Raw genomic sequence first — 20,627 nt, forward strand, 5'->3', positions numbered from 1 at the left:
TGCAGCTGTACAGCCAGGCTTGCATAAGCTCAAGAAAGGCTTATAGGAGTTAAATGTATATTTAGAGACTATTCTAGATCACCAAGGGCAAATGGGATGGCACAGAGTGCCATCGTGTTTTCCCCAGGAACAATGACTCGGTAACTTACAGAGATCAAAAAAACTTTTACATAGACAATCATATGATTGTCTGGCTCCCGTGTCTGGATTGTGGCTGGATCTTTGTGTCATGGGTTCCAGGGGGTTTAACTCACCAGTGAGATTCACCCAACCATCCAACCTCCCGACTCCATGCCTCTGAAGTCTAGGCTGAACGCTTGCACCCTGGAAACAGTCACTTAGATAAATAACTTTCACAAATTAAGACTTTTGAATGTTTTGAGGTTGGGAAGCCTGGCGTCTCTGGGGGGTCACTCGGCGTCCAGATGCCCGGCCTTCACGTCAGTCGGTACAAGGTCGTCGACAGCACGACAGTGGCTGCCCCTCTCTTCCCTTCCTCCCAGCACGCCTCCCCCCGCCCGCCCGTGGCCTTCTGCACAGCTTAGGGGTCTGGACTGGGGAGGGTCCCCCAGGGGCCTCCCTCCCTTCTCCTAGACACACCTCTCTGCTTGGCGTCTGCTAGGCCCTCTTTCTGGAAGCGTGTCCTCCCAGGCGCCCATCTCTAGCTAACATCCAACTGCACGGCTCGTCTGGTTTGTCATCTGTCTCCCCACAGCTAGAGTCTGTGCTCCTTGAGAGCAGGCCTTTCACTCTTTTGCTCACAGTCTTGGCATTTGGTGCACACGGGAATAAATGGATGAACAAACAAGTGCCTGTAGGAAGCTCCGGCACCGACCACGGAGCCACGTCCACCGGGACTTCAGTTCAGCAGGGGTGTAGCTGTGGCTCCCGAGCAGGTCCCAGGAACTGGGGCAGGAACTGAAGGCGTGCTCCCCACCCATGCGTTCATGGCCACAGCCAGTCAGGCACATATTCTGCTGCCGGGAGCTTTGGGCACATGGCATTTGCTGATCGGCCACGCTGTGTCCAGATGTGCTTTTATTTTATTTGTTTTGGTCACAGTGCATGGTATATAGGATCCTAGTTCCCTGACCAGGCGTTGAATTCAAGCACCCTGGAATGCTTTCATACATTGGAAGCATGGAGACTTAACCACTGGGCCACCAGGACAGCCCCCCAGCTAGGCTTTTAAATAGCCCTCATGAATGTAAATTGGTGCAACCACTGTGGAAAACAATGTGGAGGCTTCTCAAAAAACTAAAAATAGAAGTTCCATGTGACCCAGTATTTCCACTCCTGGATATACATCCAAAAAACCCAAAACACTAATTTGAAAAGATGCATACACCCCAATGTTGATAGCAGCATTATTTACAATTGCAAAGACAGGTAAACAACCTAAGTGTCCCTCCACAGATAAGTGGATAAAGAAGATACGGTGCATGTATACAATGGAATATCACTCAGCCATAAAAAAAGAGAGAAATCGGCAGCAACATGAACGACTTGGAGGGCGTTATGCCAAGTGAAATAAGTCAGACAGAGAAAGACAAATTCTGTATCATATCACTTATGCTGCTGCTGCTGCTAAGTCACTCAGTCGTGTCCGACTCTGTGCGACCCCATAGACGGCAGCCCACCAGGCTCCCCCGTCCCTGGGATTGTCCAGGCAAGAACACTGGAGTGGGTTGCCATTTCCTTCTCCAGTGCGTGAAAGTGAAGTCGCTCAGTCGTGTCCGACTCTTAGCGATCCCATGGACTGCAGCCTACCAGGCTCCTCCGTCCATGGGATTTTCTATGCAAGAGCACTGGAGTGGGGTGCCATCGCCTTCTCCATGATATCACTTATATGTGGAGTCTAAAAAAATGTAACAAACTAGTGAATGTAATGATGAAGAAACTGAGAACAAACTAGTGGTTACCACTGGGAAGAGAGGAGGGGAGAGGGACAAGACGGGGTAGGGGATAAGGAGGCACAAACAATCATTTATAAAATAAGCTACACAAGATATATTGTACAGCATAGTCAGTCAGTCAGTCAGTTAAGTCACTCAGTCGTGTCCGACTCTTTGCAACCCCATGAACCACAGCACGCCAGGCCACCCTGTCCATCACCAACTCCCAGAGTTCACTCAAACTCACATCCATTGAGTCAGTGATGCCATCCAACCATCTCACCCTCTGTCATCCCCTTCTCCTCCTGCCCTCAATCTTTCAGGGTCTTTTCAAATGAGTCAGTTCTTCCCATGAGGTGGCCAAAGTATTGGAGTTTCAGCTTCAACATCAGTCCTTCCAATGAACACCCAGGACTGATCTCCTTTAGGATGGACTTGTTGGATCTCCTTGCAGTCCAAGGGACTCTCAAGAGTCTTCTCCAACACCACAGTTCAAAAGCATCAATTCTTCGGCATTCAGCTTTCTTTATAGTCCAAATCTCACATTCATACATGACCACTGGAAAAACCATAGCCTTGACTAGACAGACTTTTGTTGGCAAAAATGTCTCTGCTTTTTAATATGCTATCTAGGTTGGTCATAACTTTCCTTCCTCCTTCCTACAAGGAGTAAGCATCTTTTAATTTCATGGCTGCAGTCACCATCTGCAGTGATTTTGGAGCCCAGAAAAATAAAGTCAGCCACTGTTTCCACTGTTTCCCCATCTATTTGCTATGAAGTGATGGGACCAAATGCCATGATCTTAGTTTTCTGAATGTTGAGCTTTAAGCCAACTTTTTCACTCTCCTCTTTCACTTTCATCAAGAGGCTCTTTAGTTCTTCACTTTCTGCCACAAGGGTGGTGTCATCTGCATATCTGAAGTTATTGATATTTCTCCCGGCAATCTTGATTCCAGCTTGTGCTTCCTCCAAGCCAGCGTTTCTCATGATGTACTCTGCATATAAGTTAAATAAGCAGGGTGACAATATACAGCCTTGATGTACTCCTTTTCCTATTTGGAACCAGTCTGTTGTTTCATGTCCAGTTCTAACTGTTGCTTCCTGACCTGCATACAGGTTTCTCAAGAGGCAGGTCAGGTGGTCTGGTACTCCCATCTCTTTCAGAATTTTCCACAGTTTATTGTGATCCACACAGTCAAAGGCTTTGGCATAGTCAATAAAGCAGAAATAGATGTTTTTCTGGAACTCTCTTGCTTTTTCGATGATCCAGCGGATGTTGGCAATTTGATCTCTGGTTCCTCTGCCTTTTCTAAAACTCCCCTGGGCCTGTGTTTGTGGCCCCATCACAAGCCTTCTCAGTCAAACTTGCTTTGGTCACGTGAAACTCTGTCTCCAGTGGCAGGTGGTGAGCCCGGGACCCAGGGGACCACCGAGCTCATGGGGGACTGAGGAGGAAGATGTGCTGGGGAAGGGGGTAGGGTCCCAGCGGGAAGGACAATGCAGTCTCTGCGGTGGGTGCTCAACTAGAGTGGGTGGAATCGAGCCAGGGGACTTGGGAGCTGGGTCACAACGAGGGAACTTGGTTACCATGAAAGTCTATGGTTAAGTGGCCTTTCTCCTAATATTGCTGAAAGGTGGAAGTTTGCTTTTTACTTAGAACTGAAGAGACAGAGCAGAAGTGTTTTTATCATCATGTTAAAGTACCAGTTAGGACACAGATTGGCAAACTACAGCCTGCTGCCTGTTTTTATAAATAAAGTTTTATTGGAACAAACCATGCGCTTTCATTTGTATATCATATATGGCTGCTTTCACATGACATCAGAGTTGAGTAATTGCAAAAAAGACTATATGGTCTGCAAAGGCTAAAATATTTACTATCTGGCCTGTGTCTTCCCCCTGATGTAGACTGGCCTCCGAGCTCTGGGCACCTGCCTATTCCTGGGCAGTGGAAGACCACCCACTCACAGGGAACAGTTTGAAGTCAGAGGAAATCTGCCTGTTCAGACCAGACTTTGAAACTCAAACTGCAGTTAACTTGCAGCTCTCTCGTGATTTAGACCCACAAGGCTGAGGACCACGCAGAGCAAGGCTGTGAAAACTGCCACTCCTTCACCAGTGCCCCAAGGAGGAGCCCAGTGTCTTACCAGATGTGGGCCTTGCCATCATTTAAGCAAGTGTGTGCACATGTGTGCATGTGTGTACACAAGTGCATGCATACATCTTTTAAAAATGCATGCACATATTTTAAAAAGCATACGGGTCCTGGTTCTGGGCAAGAAAGAGAAAACTGTCCCCACCCTGTCACCTCCACTGACAGCAGCTATAACGCGTGGATGGAATGCAAGGGGGCGCTCCTTGAGGACTCAGGAAGTATATCGTAATAGGGGAACTGGGGAAGAAGACCAGATGGCAAGATCCCACAAAACCAGTACCCCCGGCCTGGTCTCTCCAGGTGGCCTGAAACCTGAGTTGAGCCATAGGGAGGGACAGAGACGGGCCGGGAGCCCCTCTTTCTGGCTTGAGCAATACGAAAGGGGACTCCTGAGATGCAGAGAGCCCCTCTTTCTGGCTTGAGCAATACGAAAGGGGACTCCTGAGATGCAGAGAGAGTGGGGGAAACCTCCCTGTGCTTTCTTCTTTTCTGCTTCTTTGCACTCCTGCCTTGAGGCCTTCCTGCCACAGTCACAGTGACAAGGGGGCTGCAGGGGCCTCAAACTCCATAGCACAGGGGCCCCCTCCTCTCCAGGCCCAGAGAACGCAGCAAAGCCCCATGAGTCTCCCCTCACTGTCCTCCTAGCACTTGGCTCTGACAGAGCCCAGTAGATCAAGGCCCAGCTTTCTGACCGAGAGGCCAAATAAAGGAAAACCAGGGAACCGGAGGTCACCAGGAAGACGGCAGAGGGGGCGCGCAGGAAAGCGATGACACGGTCGTTTATGGACTCCTGGTCACTTCCGAGCTGCACACACACAGGTCCAACCCCAGCCTTCCAGCCTCCCTGAGAAATCAGCCACAGCACAGACCAGTGCCCAGATCCCTCCAAGTGGCATCCACACGGCACAGAGCAGGAGAGACCCGCACAACACCGCAAAGGCTTGAGAGCTGAGGTGGAAACCACAGCCCAGAGAAGGTGGCTAGAACTCGTGACCGGAGCCCAACTGGGCCAGTCATTTGCTAAGACAAAAATATCAACGTTTGCCATGGAATTCAAGCAGGACTCAGAGCCTCAGAGCAATATTTTGAACATCCAGGATACAAAATTACTAAGGACAGGGCTTCCCTGGTAGCTCAGTGGTAAAGAATCCGCCTGCTAATACAGGAGACACAGGTTCGACCCCTGGTCCAGGAGGATCCCACATGCCATGGGGCAGCTGGGTCTGGGAGCCGAAAGCACGAAGCCTGTGCTCTGGAGTCTGTTCACCACGGCAGGAGAAGTCACCACAGTGAGAAGGGCGTGAACCGCAGCTGGAGGGTGGCCTCCACTTGCTGCAAGAAGAGAAAAGCTCACGAAGCAGCAAGGACCCAGCCCAGCCATAAATAAATAAACAAAGAATTTTAAAAATTACTAAGCACAGGGAAAACCAGGAAAATTTCATCTCACGTGGGAAAAGATATCAGACACCACTACCAACATGATTCCAGTGTTAGAATTATCAGACAAGACATGAAAGCAGCTATTACTAAAACAACCGCAACAACAGAGCTCCAAGTAAATGAATGGACACGTTGTAAGTCTCAGCCAAGAAAATGAAGGAAGAGAGAAGAACCAACTGGAGTTTTCAGAACTGAAAAATACAATAATCAAAATTTAAAACTCAGTGGATGAGCTCAACAGGAGAATTCAGATGAGAGAGAAGAGATTTAATGAGCCCAAAGCTAGTTCAATACAAATGATGAAATTGTATCAACAGAGAGGAAAAAAGAACAGAGCTTTAGTGAGGGAACATGAGGGAACACCGACAGTCTGACCTGACCTTCATGCCACTGGGGTCTCAGAAGGAGCCAGGAGAAAGAGAATGGTGTGGGAAATTATGTGGGGAAGACACGGCTGGAAACTTCCCAAGCTTGAAGAAAAACGTCAACCTACGAATTCAAGGAATTCAGCAAACCCTGCAAAGAATAGTCCTCCAAAATCCACACCCAGACGTATCATAGTTAAACTTCAGAAAGTTAAAGAAAACAATCTTGAAAGCAGCAAGAGAGAAAAGATGCGTTATTTATAAGAGTTCTAATGACTATAGATTTTCACCAGAAACGACGGTGCTAAAAATGGAACATTTATAAAGTGCTGAAAGAAAAAATTGGTGATCTAGGATTCTGAATCCAGAAAAAAATATCCTGCAGGAATGAAGGCAAAATAAAGACATTCTCAGGACCTCACTGATGGTTCAGTGGTTAAGACTCCGTGCTTCCACTGCAGGGGGCCGGGAACTAAAATTCCACACGCTGCGGGGCTCAGCCAAAAAATAAAAAATAAATTAAAAAAAATGAATAAAGATGTTCTCAGATGCAAGAAAAGCCTACTCTAGAAGAATTGCTCAAAGAAGTTTTTCAGAAACTTTTTTCAGAAAGGGACACTTGGAACATTAGGAATGGAGAACAAGAGAAATGGTAAATACTTGGATAAATACAGCAAACAATTCTCTTGAGTTTTTAAAACATGTTTGATGACTGAGAGCAAAAATGCTAACATCTGCCTGAAGGGATTTTGGTGCATATAGATGCAATACACACGACAGCTGCACTAAGAGGGAAGAGATCTACATTGTATGTTCTACCTGAAATGGTAAAACCGGCTCGAAATAGACTGGAAATCTAAGTCTGTATATTGTAATCACCAGGTCATTCACTTAAAAAAGAAAGAAAGAGTGATATAGTAAAAAAAAAAAAACAAAAAGAAAAAGAAAACCACAAGCAAAAAATTAAAATGGAATACTAAAAAAAAATTCCAACAATTGATAAATTGGATGAAGATGAAACATGTATTTTTTATGAACCACAAGGTCACAATCCCTCGGGCCCCGCTCACCTGCCCACGCCCCAGGAGGCCAACCTCCACCGAGGGCCTCGCTGGGACCCCTGCACTCTGACGTCATGGGGTCTTGCGGAAGAGGACTAGCCAGAGAGCAGGGGATGGAGTGAGTGTTCGGCCCCAGCTCTGCCTCTGCCCCCGCAGGTCCCGTCCTACACAGCTTCGACCCTGTGCGCGATCCAGCTTATCCCTACAGGGGCCTGAAGGCTCCCCAGGCACCTCCTTGTTGCTTTTCCTCCATCCCAGGTGAAGCCCACGTGCACAGTCTGACCTTCGCCAGACTTCAGAGCTGCACCCTTCTCTGCAGGTCATCTCTGCTCTGGGACATGAACACGCGGCCCCGACCTCTGACCCTCCTTCATCTGGTGACAGAGCCCTGCTCCCTGGAGCCCCCCAGTCCCCACCACCCAGCTCCACACACAGCTTCTCACCCTCCTGATGCAGTCCTCTTCCTTCAGGCGCTCCTGCATCAGTCTGATGAGCAGCATGGTGGGTACCATCTAAAGGAAAGATGACACGGAATGAGGGCCTGCCCCACGCCACCCCCCCTCCCCGCCCCGTGTGGGGGCTCAAGGGGACACAGAGCTGTCAGGCCAGTGGGCTCTGCTAAGGCCCGAGGACCTGGCCCTGTGGCCATGAAGCTTCTCCAGATCCCTGACCAGGGCCCTGTGGCCTCTGTGAAGTCCAGGGCCAACCTGTGGCCCCAGGGTGGTCCAGACTCCTTGAGAGCCCCCCTATCCCACGCATGCGCATCCACCTCCATTCGCTTGCTTCTCCGGCACCCCGCCCCAGCCCAGATGCTCTCCCCCACCCCCACCTGGGTGACTCCTGGCTCCCCAAGTGCCGCTGCCTACAGGCAGCCCTCCCTGACTCTTCCCCGGGCTGGGCTGGGGGCTGCCATGATCCTCCATGGCAAACTCTGTTACTGTGCTAACCATGTGGCCTTCCAGGGGCCTGTGCACACATCTGTCTCCCCAGAGAGCTTCAGAGTTCCTGGATGAAGGGGACTGAGTCTTCCTCTCTTTGGCCACCAGACACTAATGTGCAGGAGGGAGCCAGTCCTGCCCATGTCTTCCCATCCCCACGTCCTGTGAAGCGAGCCCTGGTGTTCCGCGGTGTTTGTCCCACGGAGATGGGCCAACGCTAGAAAGGAGGGCTTTCTCCCTCGGAGAGCTGGCTGTGAGGTGCTGACCCGCACCCCTTCCCGCCTGCACCAGCACAGCGTCGGGGGCGGAGGAAGCCCTGCTGACGTCATGGTCCTTAATCCACTCCGGAAGTAGTGCGCCTGCGGCGGCTTCCGCCGAGTGCGCGCCGGCTGCCAGGCTGCGGCGGCCCACGTTTGCGGCTCCGTGCAGTCGGTACTGCTGTCATCCTCCTTTTACGCTTGGGGAAGTTGGGCCTCAGAGAGGTTAGGCCACCTCCCCAGGGCTACACAGCCAGGTGGGAGCAGAGGTGGGGCCTGAACCCGATCAGGCCAGGCTCGGGGAGGATGGACCAGTGCAGGGTGACGCTCAGAGCGGCCTTCCTTCCGTTTCCGTTCTTCTCAGCAGCCTCTCTCTTGGACCAGAACTGACGTCCCATTTTTCATAAGGTCCGTTCTTTCTAACAAAGCCTCCCACGCCCCAGAGCCAATGCCCCTGGAAAACTCACTCCCGGGTGTCCCCATGACCCCTGGTCACTAAAAGCGGGTGCTTCTCCCCAAACTCCCAAACACTGGGCCAGCCCCAGCGCGTACCTCCCAAGCTGCCTCAGGGCTGACTGGTCTCTGGGAGGGGCTGGACTTCTGCCAGGTGCAGGGGAGGGGCCTTGGGACCAGGGCCCAGGCACCCGGCTGTGGGGCGAGGGCCAGAGGAGACCTATCTTACCCACCCTGTGCCAAGCCGGGGACCCAGGAGGGACACTGGGGACAAGCACCTTGCCCTGATTTCCCCAAGGATCCTTAGGGTGAATGGGGGCCCTGGCAACATTTTAGTGATGCTGGAGAAAAGTCTGGATCTCTCATTCTAGACCCAGCGTTCAGAGTGACCAGAGCCTGCCTCGGGAATGCTACTGAGTCTGCCTGGAGTGCTGCAGGGACACCTGAAGGCACACAGCGCTGGGACGTCACAGAGCTGCTGGGACGGGTCAGGGGACTGCACGGGGCTGCTGGCTTACATGTGGACGTTAATAAGTGTCCGTGCACGTGGAGAACACGTCCACACCTCACTCTCATTGTGGCCTAGGAGCAAGGGTCGGGAAAACAGACGGCGCCCGGCCCCTCTAACCACTGACGTTTGCCATGTTTATCTGTGCGAGTGAACAGTTCAGTCAGTTTGCACACAAGAGCGATTCTGAGACAGCGAATGGGGTACTGGACGTGCAGAGAGGACTTTGGAGGTGAGGGGACAATCCTCTCAGGGGCTTGCAGTCTCCTGGATTCTCCAGGAGCACCCTGACCTGCCATCTCCTTGAGCTGTTACAATGGGTTCCCAACAAGAGCAGGCTGGGCTTGGGCAGATGGAGGTGGTGGTGAAGGACGCCCCGGGAACCAGCCCATAGGGGAGGGTCAGGGGCCAGAGGGGGAGGGGGAGGAAGGTCGTGAGTACTGATCCAGGAGGTTCTCTCCGGATTCGGGAGGACGTTCCCAGGGAGAACCTTGGGGGACCACCGGACTGGCTGGGGACTCAGATGCTCTCCATTTGGGCCTTGACCACCCACTGAGGACCCTGGCCAGCGCCTGCAAAGCTTTGAGTTTCGCTTTCCGAATCTGTAAATGAGATGCAGACAAAGTCCTTCAGCGTTGCCGTGAGGATTAAGTGAGGTGGGACATGTGGCTGCTGGTGTGTGTGTGGCCCCCAGCAAGGGCTCGGTACTGTGGCAATTGTTACCCTGGGGTACCCTTAATAAACCCAGGACATGAGTGAAATCATCAGGGGCGGGAACTTTGCTTTCCACTGGATCCAAAGCTGAGAGGATGTAAGAGCTGGAGTGGTAGCAGCCACTTTGCAGGCACAAGGGGCGTATAAGGGAAGAAAACCAGCACAAGAGGAGAGAGACACCAGGTTTCTCAGCCGCAGAATGGCTTTTCCAGGATGTTGAATTAGAAGAGGAAGAGCAGGCCTTGAAAGTCATGGGGCCACTTCTACAAAGTGGACAGCAAAAGCAGGAGCAGGAGAGAGAATGAATGAATGAGTGACACATACAGAAAAGAGCAGGCCAGAGGCTAGCCAACATCCAGCCCGTTCAGTATCTCCTAAGACACCTCTGTGTCCTTACATCTGCCCTGTCCTGCTTAAGCCAGTAGTTCTCAACCTGAACCCACATCCTGGAAGAGCTTGTTAACGCACAGATCACTGGCCCCGCCCCAGGGTTCTGACTCCACAGGTCTGGGGTGAGGCTGGGAATCTGCATTTTGAGCAGGTTTTCAGGTGATGCTGAGGATACTGGTCCAGGGACCACACCTGGAGAACCACTGGCTTAAAAAAAACTCCAGCATCCAAGAGCCCCACAGTACGTGGAAGAAGTTGCTGGAGAGGGACCTGTCCTGCTGGTGCCCATGTTGCCCCAACTAGAGCCCCCCCAGGACTGGCGAGGGGAATGGGGAGGAGCACTGCCCCTCCCCTCCGCGTGCTTCCTATCCTTTCCTGTCCCCGGGTGTCCCTGCTGACCCCAGAAACAGCAATTTCCACCCCATGATTCCTCCCCTTCCCTGCCATCACCCATTCAGGAGGCAGCATTCAAACAGGTTCTGGGACACGGGGGATGGGGGGGTGCAAGCCCATCAAAGAACACGGGTTGAAAGGCGACAGGTCCGGGTGGAGCGTGGTGCCCCCCACGGTCTGCACGGCGGGGGACAGGCTGGCGACTTTGAGCGCGGCCCCTCTCGGGTGCCCCCCACTGCTCCCTGCCTCAGTGCTGTCTCGGTACCAGCTTTGATGTGTCACGTCAGCGGCGGGGGCTTCCCGGGGGCCGCTGCTCGGAGCCCTGCCAAACTGTCTTTGCGGCAATCAGGCTCCCTCCTTCCTGAGCTCTGCCACACTCTCCCACCCCAGCCCCCAAAGTGTGGCTTTTGGGGAGAATCAGGGACAAGCTGGACGGAGCCCAGTGCAGCCCCTGCTGCTCACCGAGAAGGTCAGCACAGATGCAGGCCCCCGGCCTTGCCGCCCCACGCAGGGGCGACACGACAGCCAGCTGGCCAGGCCCCTCACCGTAAAGGGCAGAATCAGCTGTGTGGCTCCAGGGTGCGCCTTTCTTCTCCTCCCAGCACCCAGGCCCGGGACAGAACTGCTGGCTGGGAGCCTCGCACGTGCCGCCCCTGTCCCGATGGGGCAGCCCCTGGTGTGGCCGCTCAAGCCCTGTCTGTCCCCGGGCACCTCACTGGACTTCTCAAGCCCGAGCTTCCTCCCCCAGGATGACAGGAGCCTGCGTGGTCTCACCACCAGGCCCCGCGCTCAGGGCCCCTGACGTCCCCACGTCACCCTTGGGCGGACGCTTGCTCAGGAGTTGCAGGCGTCCTGATCAATGGTATGAACTTCCGTCTGGAGCAGAGCAGGGAGGGGAAGAGTTGAGGCTCCTGGCCGGCCTGACGGCACCCCCTCGCCTCTGAAGGGGCTGCTGCTGGGAGAGGCAAGGCCTATACTTGGACTGGATCAGAGAAGCCTTTAAGGACAACTCTCCTTTTCAAAGTTTCTGCCGCTTCTCAGGGCTGTCAGAACAGGTTTCCGTGGCAGACTCTCCTAGTTCTAGCTTCCGAAACAGTGACAGGAGATGGGGAGGCGGGGTGGGGAGCAGGGGCCCAGGCTTTGAAGGGAGCTCACAGACACTGGCACGGGGCAGCCGACAGCCCCACAGAGGGAGGGGGCCGGAAGGGAGACCCGAGGGTGGGAACAGCCAGCGAACTTGAAAGGAGCCACGGAGACTGCTCCTCGGGTTCCTCTGCCCCGCTCCTGGGCTGTAACTTCCTCTACCACCCCAAATCTTCCCAGAGGACCGTTCCATACCACTGCCTCGAGGGGCAGACAGGGAAGGGCCAAGCACACAGGGAGCAGCCAGGAGGCAGGTGGGATGGTGGGGTGGGGTCGGGGACGGAGACCAGACCACCCCAGAGGACTGGGAGCCAGGACTGAGGGGAGATCCTGGGAACCTCTGCAGGGGACCACACTCTGTGTGGGCATTGGCAGGCTGAGGGCACATGTCCCATGATTTGGATGTTATTAAATGGTGATGACACCTGGGCACTTGGGGGCATCAGGCTCCATCAGGCTCTTGATCTGTAAATGAGACTGAAGGGAGGAGCTAAACAGAACTGAAGTTAGGAAGCACCCAGCTTTGGCACGTTCTGGCTGGGCTGGCCTTCAGAGTGTGGGTCGTTTAGTCACACAAGAAACACAGGCTGGTCTGCTCCTTATGCAAGAGTCGCATTCCAAAAGAAACCTCGATTTAACAATCACTGCGCTGTACACGGAGAAGGCAATGGCTCCCCACTCCAGTACTCTCGCCGGAGGAGCCTGGAAGGCTGCAGTCCATGGGGTCACTGAGGGTCGGACACGACTGAGCGACTTCACTTTCACTTTTCACTGTCATGCATTGGAGAAGGAAATGGCAGCCCACTCCAGTGTTCTTGCCTGGACAATCCCAGGGACGGGGGAGCCTGGTGGGCTGCCGTCTATGGGGTCGCACAGAGTCGGACACGATTGAAGCGACTTAGCAGCAGCAGCAGCGGCGCTGTGCAAGTACTGACTGCCATGAGAAGAGATGGGTGGTGTGTGGGGTGGGCTCCCAGCTGACCAGACCAGGATTCCCCAGGGAGGGTGACTGACTCCAGATGCCCGGCCCCACATCCAGAGATCCAGACTAAGGGAGTCCCACGGGTGCCGGGTGAGTAACCCGCTGCTCGGGTTGAGGACCTCTGGAGGGGGCAGTTTTACATTTGCAAATATGCATGCTTCCTGCAGGGATTTCAATTAATAAAGCTTTTCTTTTTTCCCAGTAAAAATAGAAAATAATCAAGAGTGATCACATTCAGCTTCAGCTAACCAAGAAATGTCCCTTCCCCGTGGAACCTCTTCACCTTCCGATCACGTTCTGTGTGATGAGAACCCAGCAAGACTTGACTCTTCCCCCAAACTCCCAGAGAGGCCAGGACCAAGCTGAGGCTCTCAGGAGCCCTGGACACAAGCCCAAGGTGGGGCTCGAGCTCGGGTCATACAGGCGTGGGGTTGGCACCTGGGCGGGCGCCGCCTTCAACTCGCACCCTGGGCTCCAGTTGGCCTCACGCTGGCTCCCTACCCAACGCCACCCCCTCCGGGGGCCAGCCTCTCTGAGCCTTTTTGTGGTGTTTGTGACGCTAACTCAGGTGGCAGGCTGAGAAACGGACCCAGAGGGAGCAGATGAGGACCAGAGACTTGACAAAGCAGGTGAGTTCACCGCAGAGCGCCAAGGTGGCTTTGGTCCTCGTGGAGAGGAGATGAGAGACGCCTGCCCGGGGAGGTGAGAGACACCTGTTCCCAGGAGTGCCCTGGGGCAGGGGTGGGCCAGTGGCAAGAACCGCGAGACACCCACCTCCTCGGGGGAGTTTAACCCTGACTGTAGAAATATGGGTAAGTTTTCTAAGCATGAAGTGTAGGGCTGTGTGTTTTTAATTTAAAGTGCCTTTTTTTGGGGGGTGTGGAAACAAAGACCTCCCGAAAGAGGAAAGCCCAGTCCGCCTAGCGGCAGTCTGCGCCAGCAGGGGGGTTGGCCGCAGCGCCAGCGTCTGGCAGGCAGAGGACTGGGACGGCTTTATCGGCGCCCTGAGCTGGGCGTCCTGTGTGCGTGGTTAGGGGAGTGGACTTGGCCTTCCCTGGTCACAAGCTGGAAGTGGGGACAAGGATTCGGGAAGCTGGCAGCTCACTTTGAAGCAAGTTCTGGCCATTTGAGACCGACTGTGACCGGGGTTGTTGCTGGGCTTCCTGGACTGAACCAGAGGCGCAGGCTGACTTCCTCCCAGTCTAATAACTCTGAGCCCGCTGGCTTCTGAGGCCGGTTACTGAAGACAGCAGGTTGGTTTCCTGGGCCGGTTGCTGTAGGCTGCGGGCCAGAGATCTCTTCTGATGTCTGGTCCAGCCATTGTATAATATATTCAGCCTCTCAGCAGATATAGACTAGCATACCCTCAGATGAAATGAAGTGCCATGCGGGTTTGCTTTCAAATGACCAGGAAGCAGGGGGCTGGGGCATCTCCATGGGTCGGGACTGCTATGAGCTGATGACGCTGCCTGAAGCCAGATGATGGGTCCATGGATGTTCTTACATGCTTCCTACTGCTTCTGGGCACCTTTACAACTTCTTGTAACAAAGCTAGAAACCACCCAACCATAGAGCTGTTTCCCATCCCTGGCTGCCTGGAACCCCCAGCCTCCTCAGCTACCCCTGCCTATGTGGGTCTTCTGCCAGATGCTGGGTTCTTCCACATACTGCTTTTAGCACAACTCAGGTTGGCTCCACGGAGTCCCTAAACCTTGCTGCCTGTATGCTCGGAGCCACTTTCGGGGCTCAGCAGGTGCTCAGAGAACCCTCAGGAAATGAGTGAGTCCAGCGACAACGACGGCATGAAGGCTTCCTTGTCCTGCGGCCTGGGCTGGGCACCCCCGCCCCCGCCCCAGTGGCTAGAAGCTCCCAGGGGCGAGGAGAAGGCACTCATCTTTGGGTCTTGTCCTGCGGCCTGGGCTGGGCGCCCCCCGCCCCCGCCCCAGTGGCTAGAAGCTCCCAGGGGCGAGGAGAAGGCACTCATCTTTGGGTCTCCCATGGTTTGGCGGGAGGGTGCTTGGCATACAGGAGGCGATTGGGATGTGTTTCAGCCACCACTTGGAAATTTTAAAGATGGAGATGTCTTGGTTAACACTGACTGTATGAGAGAATTCCATATAGGAGGCAGAGCAGAGATTAACAGGAGAAAATTACGTATTTGAAGGTATTATTGCTGCTTGCAAAAGAGAGCTCTAAAGGCTCTGGATCAGCAGCGCTTTAAAGACAACGCTTAATGAGTGGCCTCACGGGCAGGCGGCTCCGCGGCAAGGCCACGCACCCCCTCGCCTCCTCAGAACCTTCCCCTCCTTCATCAGTCCTGACGCCCTGGCCTTTCATCTTCCCCCCACCCAAGCCTCCGAACCAAAGAACCCCAACAAGACACCCTTGAAAGCACTTCAATGTGGTCTGATAATTAGAGTAATGAAACCCAGGAGGAATTTCCTTAAATTCCCTCCTCACTGTTGAATTTTATAAACCTAATAAAAGCATCTTTATCCTAGAAATCAGCCTGCCTCCCCCACCCTGGAAAGTTTAGCTTCTGCAGGAAATGATATAACCGCTTTCTTTCTAAAACCGGATTCCACCCCTAGAGCTGCCATCCCCCAAACTCCAACCATACACTCTGACTCCGGCAAGACATGGGGGCTGGGCAGGGGGCATCGCTTGCTTCCCCGAGAGTCCTGGCCAGGAACATGGGGTCAGCAAGTACTCTGGATTAAGCGGTTTTAGAGCTGGTTCACCAGCTGGGAAGGTAGAGAGGCTAGTCTTGCTGAGTGAGGTTTTCTTTCTCTTTCACCAAATTGTTACTTTCAGCAAATCAGCAAATTTGAGGTCGGGGGTTTGCCTGAGTGACACGTCATCTCCAGGAACGTCCTCACCCCGGCAGGCCCTCCCGCCCACAGCCGAGCTCCAGGGCCTCGACATACCCACTGTGCACACCCCTCACCAGAGCTGGCAGGGCCCCGTGGCCACCTGACCAGCAGGCCCACGCAGCTCCCTTTTCTGGAAACTTGGTCTTGGCGCTGCCTCTGGGGATGGTCTGAGCTGAAGACACAGGAACCGGGACAAGGCAGGCGGTCGTGAGCAGGCAAGGACAACAGAGACGAAGGGATACAGAAGACGAAGGGAGAGCCACAGAGAGAATGGACACAAGGGACAAGCGAGCACGTAGGGCGGAGCAGGCCAGGGTGCTGCCCAGGCTCCGGCCTCAGAGACGGGGGGATGGATGGGCACTTCCTCCATCCGGAGCCCAGGGGTCACTGCGTCCGCCTTCAGATTCCCTTTCCTGCCCTGGGCAGCCCGGGCGGATCTCTGCTACTTACAACCACGGGCTGGCCACGAGAGTCATGCCACCGGCCATCACTCACAGGCTGCCCATGAGGCCTGGAAGCTTCCTTCCATGTTCTTGGAGGAACAGTGACCACACATGGTCACTATCTGGTCAAGAGCCTGCCTGTGAGTGAAGGTGAAGATGGGAGGCAACCAGCCCTCAGCCACGGCCTCTGTGGAGGCTGGCAGGAGACGCCAGCTGGTCACCCCGACAGGCAGGCCGAGCCCTGGGATCGCAACTGTTCTCAGCCTTCTCCCCACACAAACAAGAGAAGGCCCGGGTGCGGGTGAGGAACGCCTGAGCGGGTGGGCAGCCCTGCTGTGCCATGCTGGATGCCCGCATTCCCCAAAGTCCTATAGGACCTTCAGGCGATGGTGCTGGGAGCTGGGGCCTTTGGGAAACAATTAGGCCCTGCAGATGCAGCCTCGTAAATAAGACCAAGAGGCCCCAGAGCTGCCCTGTCCTCTGGCCACGGGAGGCCACGGTGAGAAGACTGCTGTCTCCCAACAGTGAGTCTGCGGGCACCATGACCTTGGACTTGCCAGCCTCTAGGAGTGTGGGGGAGACTGCTTCCGGGCCACCCAGTCTGTGACAGCAGCTGGCATGGACTAAGGCATCCTCTTATGTGCCAAAGGGGGGTTTTTGAAAAGATATTTGGAAATTTCTGTTTGTATTTAAGAGAACCAACATGCTTAAGCCCTAAGTTTCCCTTTTAAAAATGTCTTTCAAAGAGTGGTGGTGGGATGGTAGAAACAGACCCCCAGCCTCCGGGGATGCCACGGGGAGCCCTCCCCGAGGAGTAGAAGGAAGTGGCCCTGAGCTACAGCACAGGGAGAGCCGGACCACTGCCCTTTACGCTCCCCACTGGCTCAGGCCTGCCAGGTCCCGGCGCCGGCCAGCAGGCACAGCGCCTGAGGATGGAGGCCCCACCGGCCCTGCCCATACCCACTTGATCCGGCTGACCCCGAGCAGAGCAGGGCGGGCCAGCCACCCTCCATGCTCACTGCTGCTGAGGCTGGTGCACCACAAGCCCTCCCCCTGGTAGCCCCCAGGATCTGTGCCCTACTGAAGACCTCTCCCCTTCCTTTGGTCCCATCCTGCCTGGGTCTCATGTCACCCCAACCCACGAGGAAATGGAAGGAATGTGGCAGCTGATGGGGGAGCCTTGCAGGGAGCTCTCACCCCATCCTGTTTCCCAGAACCCGTCATCCTACCTTGAACTTCTGATAATGCATCCTGGCGTCTGCCGCCAGAGGGGAATACTCCTTTGCTATCAAGCTCTCCACGCTGAGAAGATTGGTGCTCAGATGTTTGGCAAGCCACATAGCCTGAAGAAAGGAAAGGGGAAAAGAACATTTTTGTGGAAGGAATGACTAAGGACGATGCCATTCCAATGCCCAGGTCCTTCCATATTCTACCAGGAAGGGCTGCCCACAGGGAAGCGTCATCGTTTCTGGCTGGAAGGAGGCCACCAGGGGAGACAAAGCCACAGAATCCCTCCCAGCCATAGGATTCTGCTTGCCCGCCATTTCTTCTTCAACCAGCCATTGACTCTAAGTGGACCTGGAAAGCCTATGCTTTACTGCCCTCAGTTCAGTTCAGTTCAGTCGCTCAGTCGTGTCCGACTCTTTGTGACCCCATGAACCGCAGCACACCAGCCCTCCCTGTCCATCACCAACTCCCGGAGTTCACACAAACTCACATCCATCCAGTCGGTGATGCCATCCAGCCATCTCATCCTCTGTCGTCCCCTTCTCCTCCTGCCCCCAATCCCTCCTAGCATCAGAGTCTTTTCCAATGAGTCAACTCTTCGCACGAGGTGGCCATAGTATTCGAGTTTCAGCTTTAGCATCAGTCCTTCCAAAGAACACCCAGGACTGATCTCCTTTAGGATGGACTGGTTGGATCTCCTTGCAATCCAAGGGACTCTCAAGAGTCTTCTCCAACACCACAGTTCAGAAGTATCAATTCTTCGGCGCTCAGCTTTCTTCACAGTCCAACTCTCACATCCATACATGACCACTGGAAAATCCATAGCCTTGACTAGACGGACCTTTGTTGGCAAAGTAATGTCTCTGCTTTTCAATATGCTATCTAGGTTGGTCATAACTTTCCTTCCAAGGAGTAAGTGTCTTTTAATTTCATGGCTGCAATCACCATCTGCAGTGATTTTGGAGCCCAGAAAAATAAAGTCTGACACGGTTTCCACTGTTTCCCCATCTATTTCCCATGAAGTGATGGGACCAGATGCCATGATCTTAGTTTTCTGAATGTTGAACTTTAAGCCAAACTTTTCACTCTCCACTTTTACTTTCATCAAGAGGCTTTTTAGTTCCTCTTCACTTTCTGCCATAAGGGTGATGTTATCTGTATATCTGAGGTTATTGATATTTCTCCTGGCAATCTTGATTCCAGCTTGTGCTTCTTCCAGCCCAGTGTTTCTCATGATGTACTCTGCATATAAGTTAAATAAGCAGGGTGACAATATACAGCCTTGACATACTCCTTTTCCTATTTGGAACCAGTCTGTTGTTCCATGTCCAGTTCTAACTGTTGCTTCCTGACCTGCATATAGGTTTCTCAAGAGCCAGATCAGATGGTCTGGTATTCCCATCTCTTTCAGAATTTTCCACACTTTCTTCTGATCCACATAGTCAAAGGCTTTGGCATAGTCAATAAAGCAGAAATAGATGTTTTTCTGGAACTCTCTTGCTTTCTTGATGATCCAGCGGATGTTGGCAATTTGATCTCTGGTTCCTCTGCCTTTTCTAAAACCAGCTTGAACAGCTGGAAGTTCATGGTTCACATATTGCTGAAGCCTGGCTTGGAGAATTTTGATCATCACTTTACTAGTGTGTGAGATGAGTGCAATTGTGCAGTAGTTTGAGCATTCTTTGGCATTGCCTTTCTTTGGGATTGGAATGAAAACTGACCTTTTCCAGTCCTGTGGCCACTGCTGAGTTTTCCAAATTTGCTGGCATATTGAGTGCAGCACTTTCATAGCATCGTCTTTCAGGATTTGAAATAGTTCAACTGGGAATTCCATCACCTCCACTAACTTTGTTCGTAGTGATGCTTCCTAAGGCCCACTTGACTTCACATTCCAGGATGTCTGGCTCTAGGTGAGTGATCACACCATCGTGATTATCTTGGTCGTGAAGATCTTTTTTGTACAGTTCTTCTGTGTATTCTTGCCACCTCTTCTTAATATCTTCTGCTTCTGTTAGGTCCATACCATTTCTTCCTTTATCGAGCCCATCTTTCCTGCCTTTTCAAGCTCTCTGGACCATGAGTTCTTAACTCGAAAGTTTAAACCAGGAAACAAGGGGACAGGCCCTAAATAGAGATCATGACACGCACTCCAAATTCATCTTTTCTTAAAGGTTGGGAGATGCATGTCCAGGCCAAGTCAATGTCCAGCTCACCAATGACCACTCTGTATACTCCTCCAGGGAAGAATACATTGTAAAGAATAACCATACAACCAAATGTTCTTAACGCCAAGATTATACTGATGACTATTTCAGCATCAGGATGGTTCAGAAGGACCTGGGGTCCCCCGGGGGAGGTATGAGCCTTAATCTCTCTGCTCCTTGTGCTGGGAGGTGTCAGTGACGAGATCAGGAAGCAGCCTGCTGGGATTTTACCATTATCATCTTCCTGTAAAATTAGATTCTGTGCATTCCACACAGTGGACGGGGGCGGGGACTGTGGATCTGCCGAAAGAAGTGGGGTCGAAACACCAGCTAGTGCTGGCGGCTGCCAGGCCCAGGCCTGGGGTCCATGGGGTCTCACAGGGAAACGGAGACTGGGAGGGAAGATTCAGAGAGCGTGACAGCAGACAGCCTGGTCCTGAGGGAACAAGGAGAAAATCTACAGAGATAGACAGATGGGTGAATGGATGGACAGACGGACAGATGACAGATAAACTGAAGAGCCGGCGAGTCTCACTCCAAAAGCAGGGTAGCTGCAGGTGGCTTTATGTAAGACCAGCCATCTTGATTCCTTTTCAGAATAAAACAAGGTGCCCGCCGGTCAGAGAAACAGCCTGTGCGCCCAGGAGGAGTGCTGGCAGCGATGACATAGGCTTCCAGAGTCTACTGGTGTTTTGTTGTTTTCATTGAAGTATACAGTTGACTTACAATGTTGCGTTCCTTTCTGGTGTACAGCGAAGTGACTCAGACATGCGTAAGATTCTTTCCGTCTTTGCCATTATTGTTGCTCGGTTGCTAAGGCGTGTGTGACTCTCTGTGCCCCTCACAGACCGCAGCATGCCAGGCTTGCCTGTCCTGCACTCTCTCTGGAGTTTGCTCAAACTCACATCCATTAAGTCGGTGAGCCTGGGTCTCCAGGATTGAAGGCAGATTCTTTACTGTCTGAGCCACCAGGGAAGGCCCTTTTCCATTTCAGGTCATTGCAAGACATGGAATATAGTTCCTTGTCCTGCACAGCAGGGCTTTGTTGTTTATCATTAACTTATGGTACCTGGTGTTCTCTAACCAGGCTTCTTTAAAGAACAGAAAGAGTTCCCTCTCAGATGGTTATAATTTGAAGACGTTTCTTGGCACTTAACAAAGGAGGTAAAAGGTTAAAACCGCACA

At 53.1% G+C, this 20,627-nt stretch overlaps 1 protein-coding gene and 1 long non-coding RNA gene across 6 annotated transcripts in view; one reads left to right on the forward strand and one right to left on the reverse strand.

Annotated features, from left to right (window-relative positions):
• AK8 (adenylate kinase 8) overlaps positions 1–20,627 on the reverse strand; it is a 145,051-nt gene that overhangs the window by 113,972 nt on the left and 10,452 nt on the right. For 3 of the 5 annotated variants that reach the window (XM_055541492.1, XM_055541491.1, XM_055541493.1), the window contains 2 exons: positions 17,241–17,354; positions 7,361–7,429 (listed from right to left, as the gene is read on the reverse strand). In XM_055541492.1, the coding sequence (XP_055397467.1) occupies positions 7,361–7,429; positions 17,241–17,354 (183 nt within the window). Of the gene's footprint in view, positions 1–7,360; positions 7,430–7,864; positions 8,250–17,240; positions 17,355–20,627 lie in introns of those variants that run through there. The other 2 variants (XM_055541496.1, XM_055541495.1) reach the window with 1 other exon arrangement.
• On the forward strand, positions 8,268–9,382 carry LOC129623687 (uncharacterized). The gene is made up of 2 exons (XR_008700622.1): positions 8,268–8,520; positions 8,937–9,382. It is a non-coding gene; the product is annotated as an uncharacterized LOC129623687 (long non-coding RNA).

This window comes from Bubalus kerabau, chromosome 11 (assembly GCF_029407905.1).
Source record: "Bubalus kerabau isolate K-KA32 ecotype Philippines breed swamp buffalo chromosome 11, PCC_UOA_SB_1v2, whole genome shotgun sequence".
NCBI lineage: Eukaryota > Metazoa > Chordata > Mammalia > Artiodactyla > Bovidae > Bubalus > Bubalus kerabau.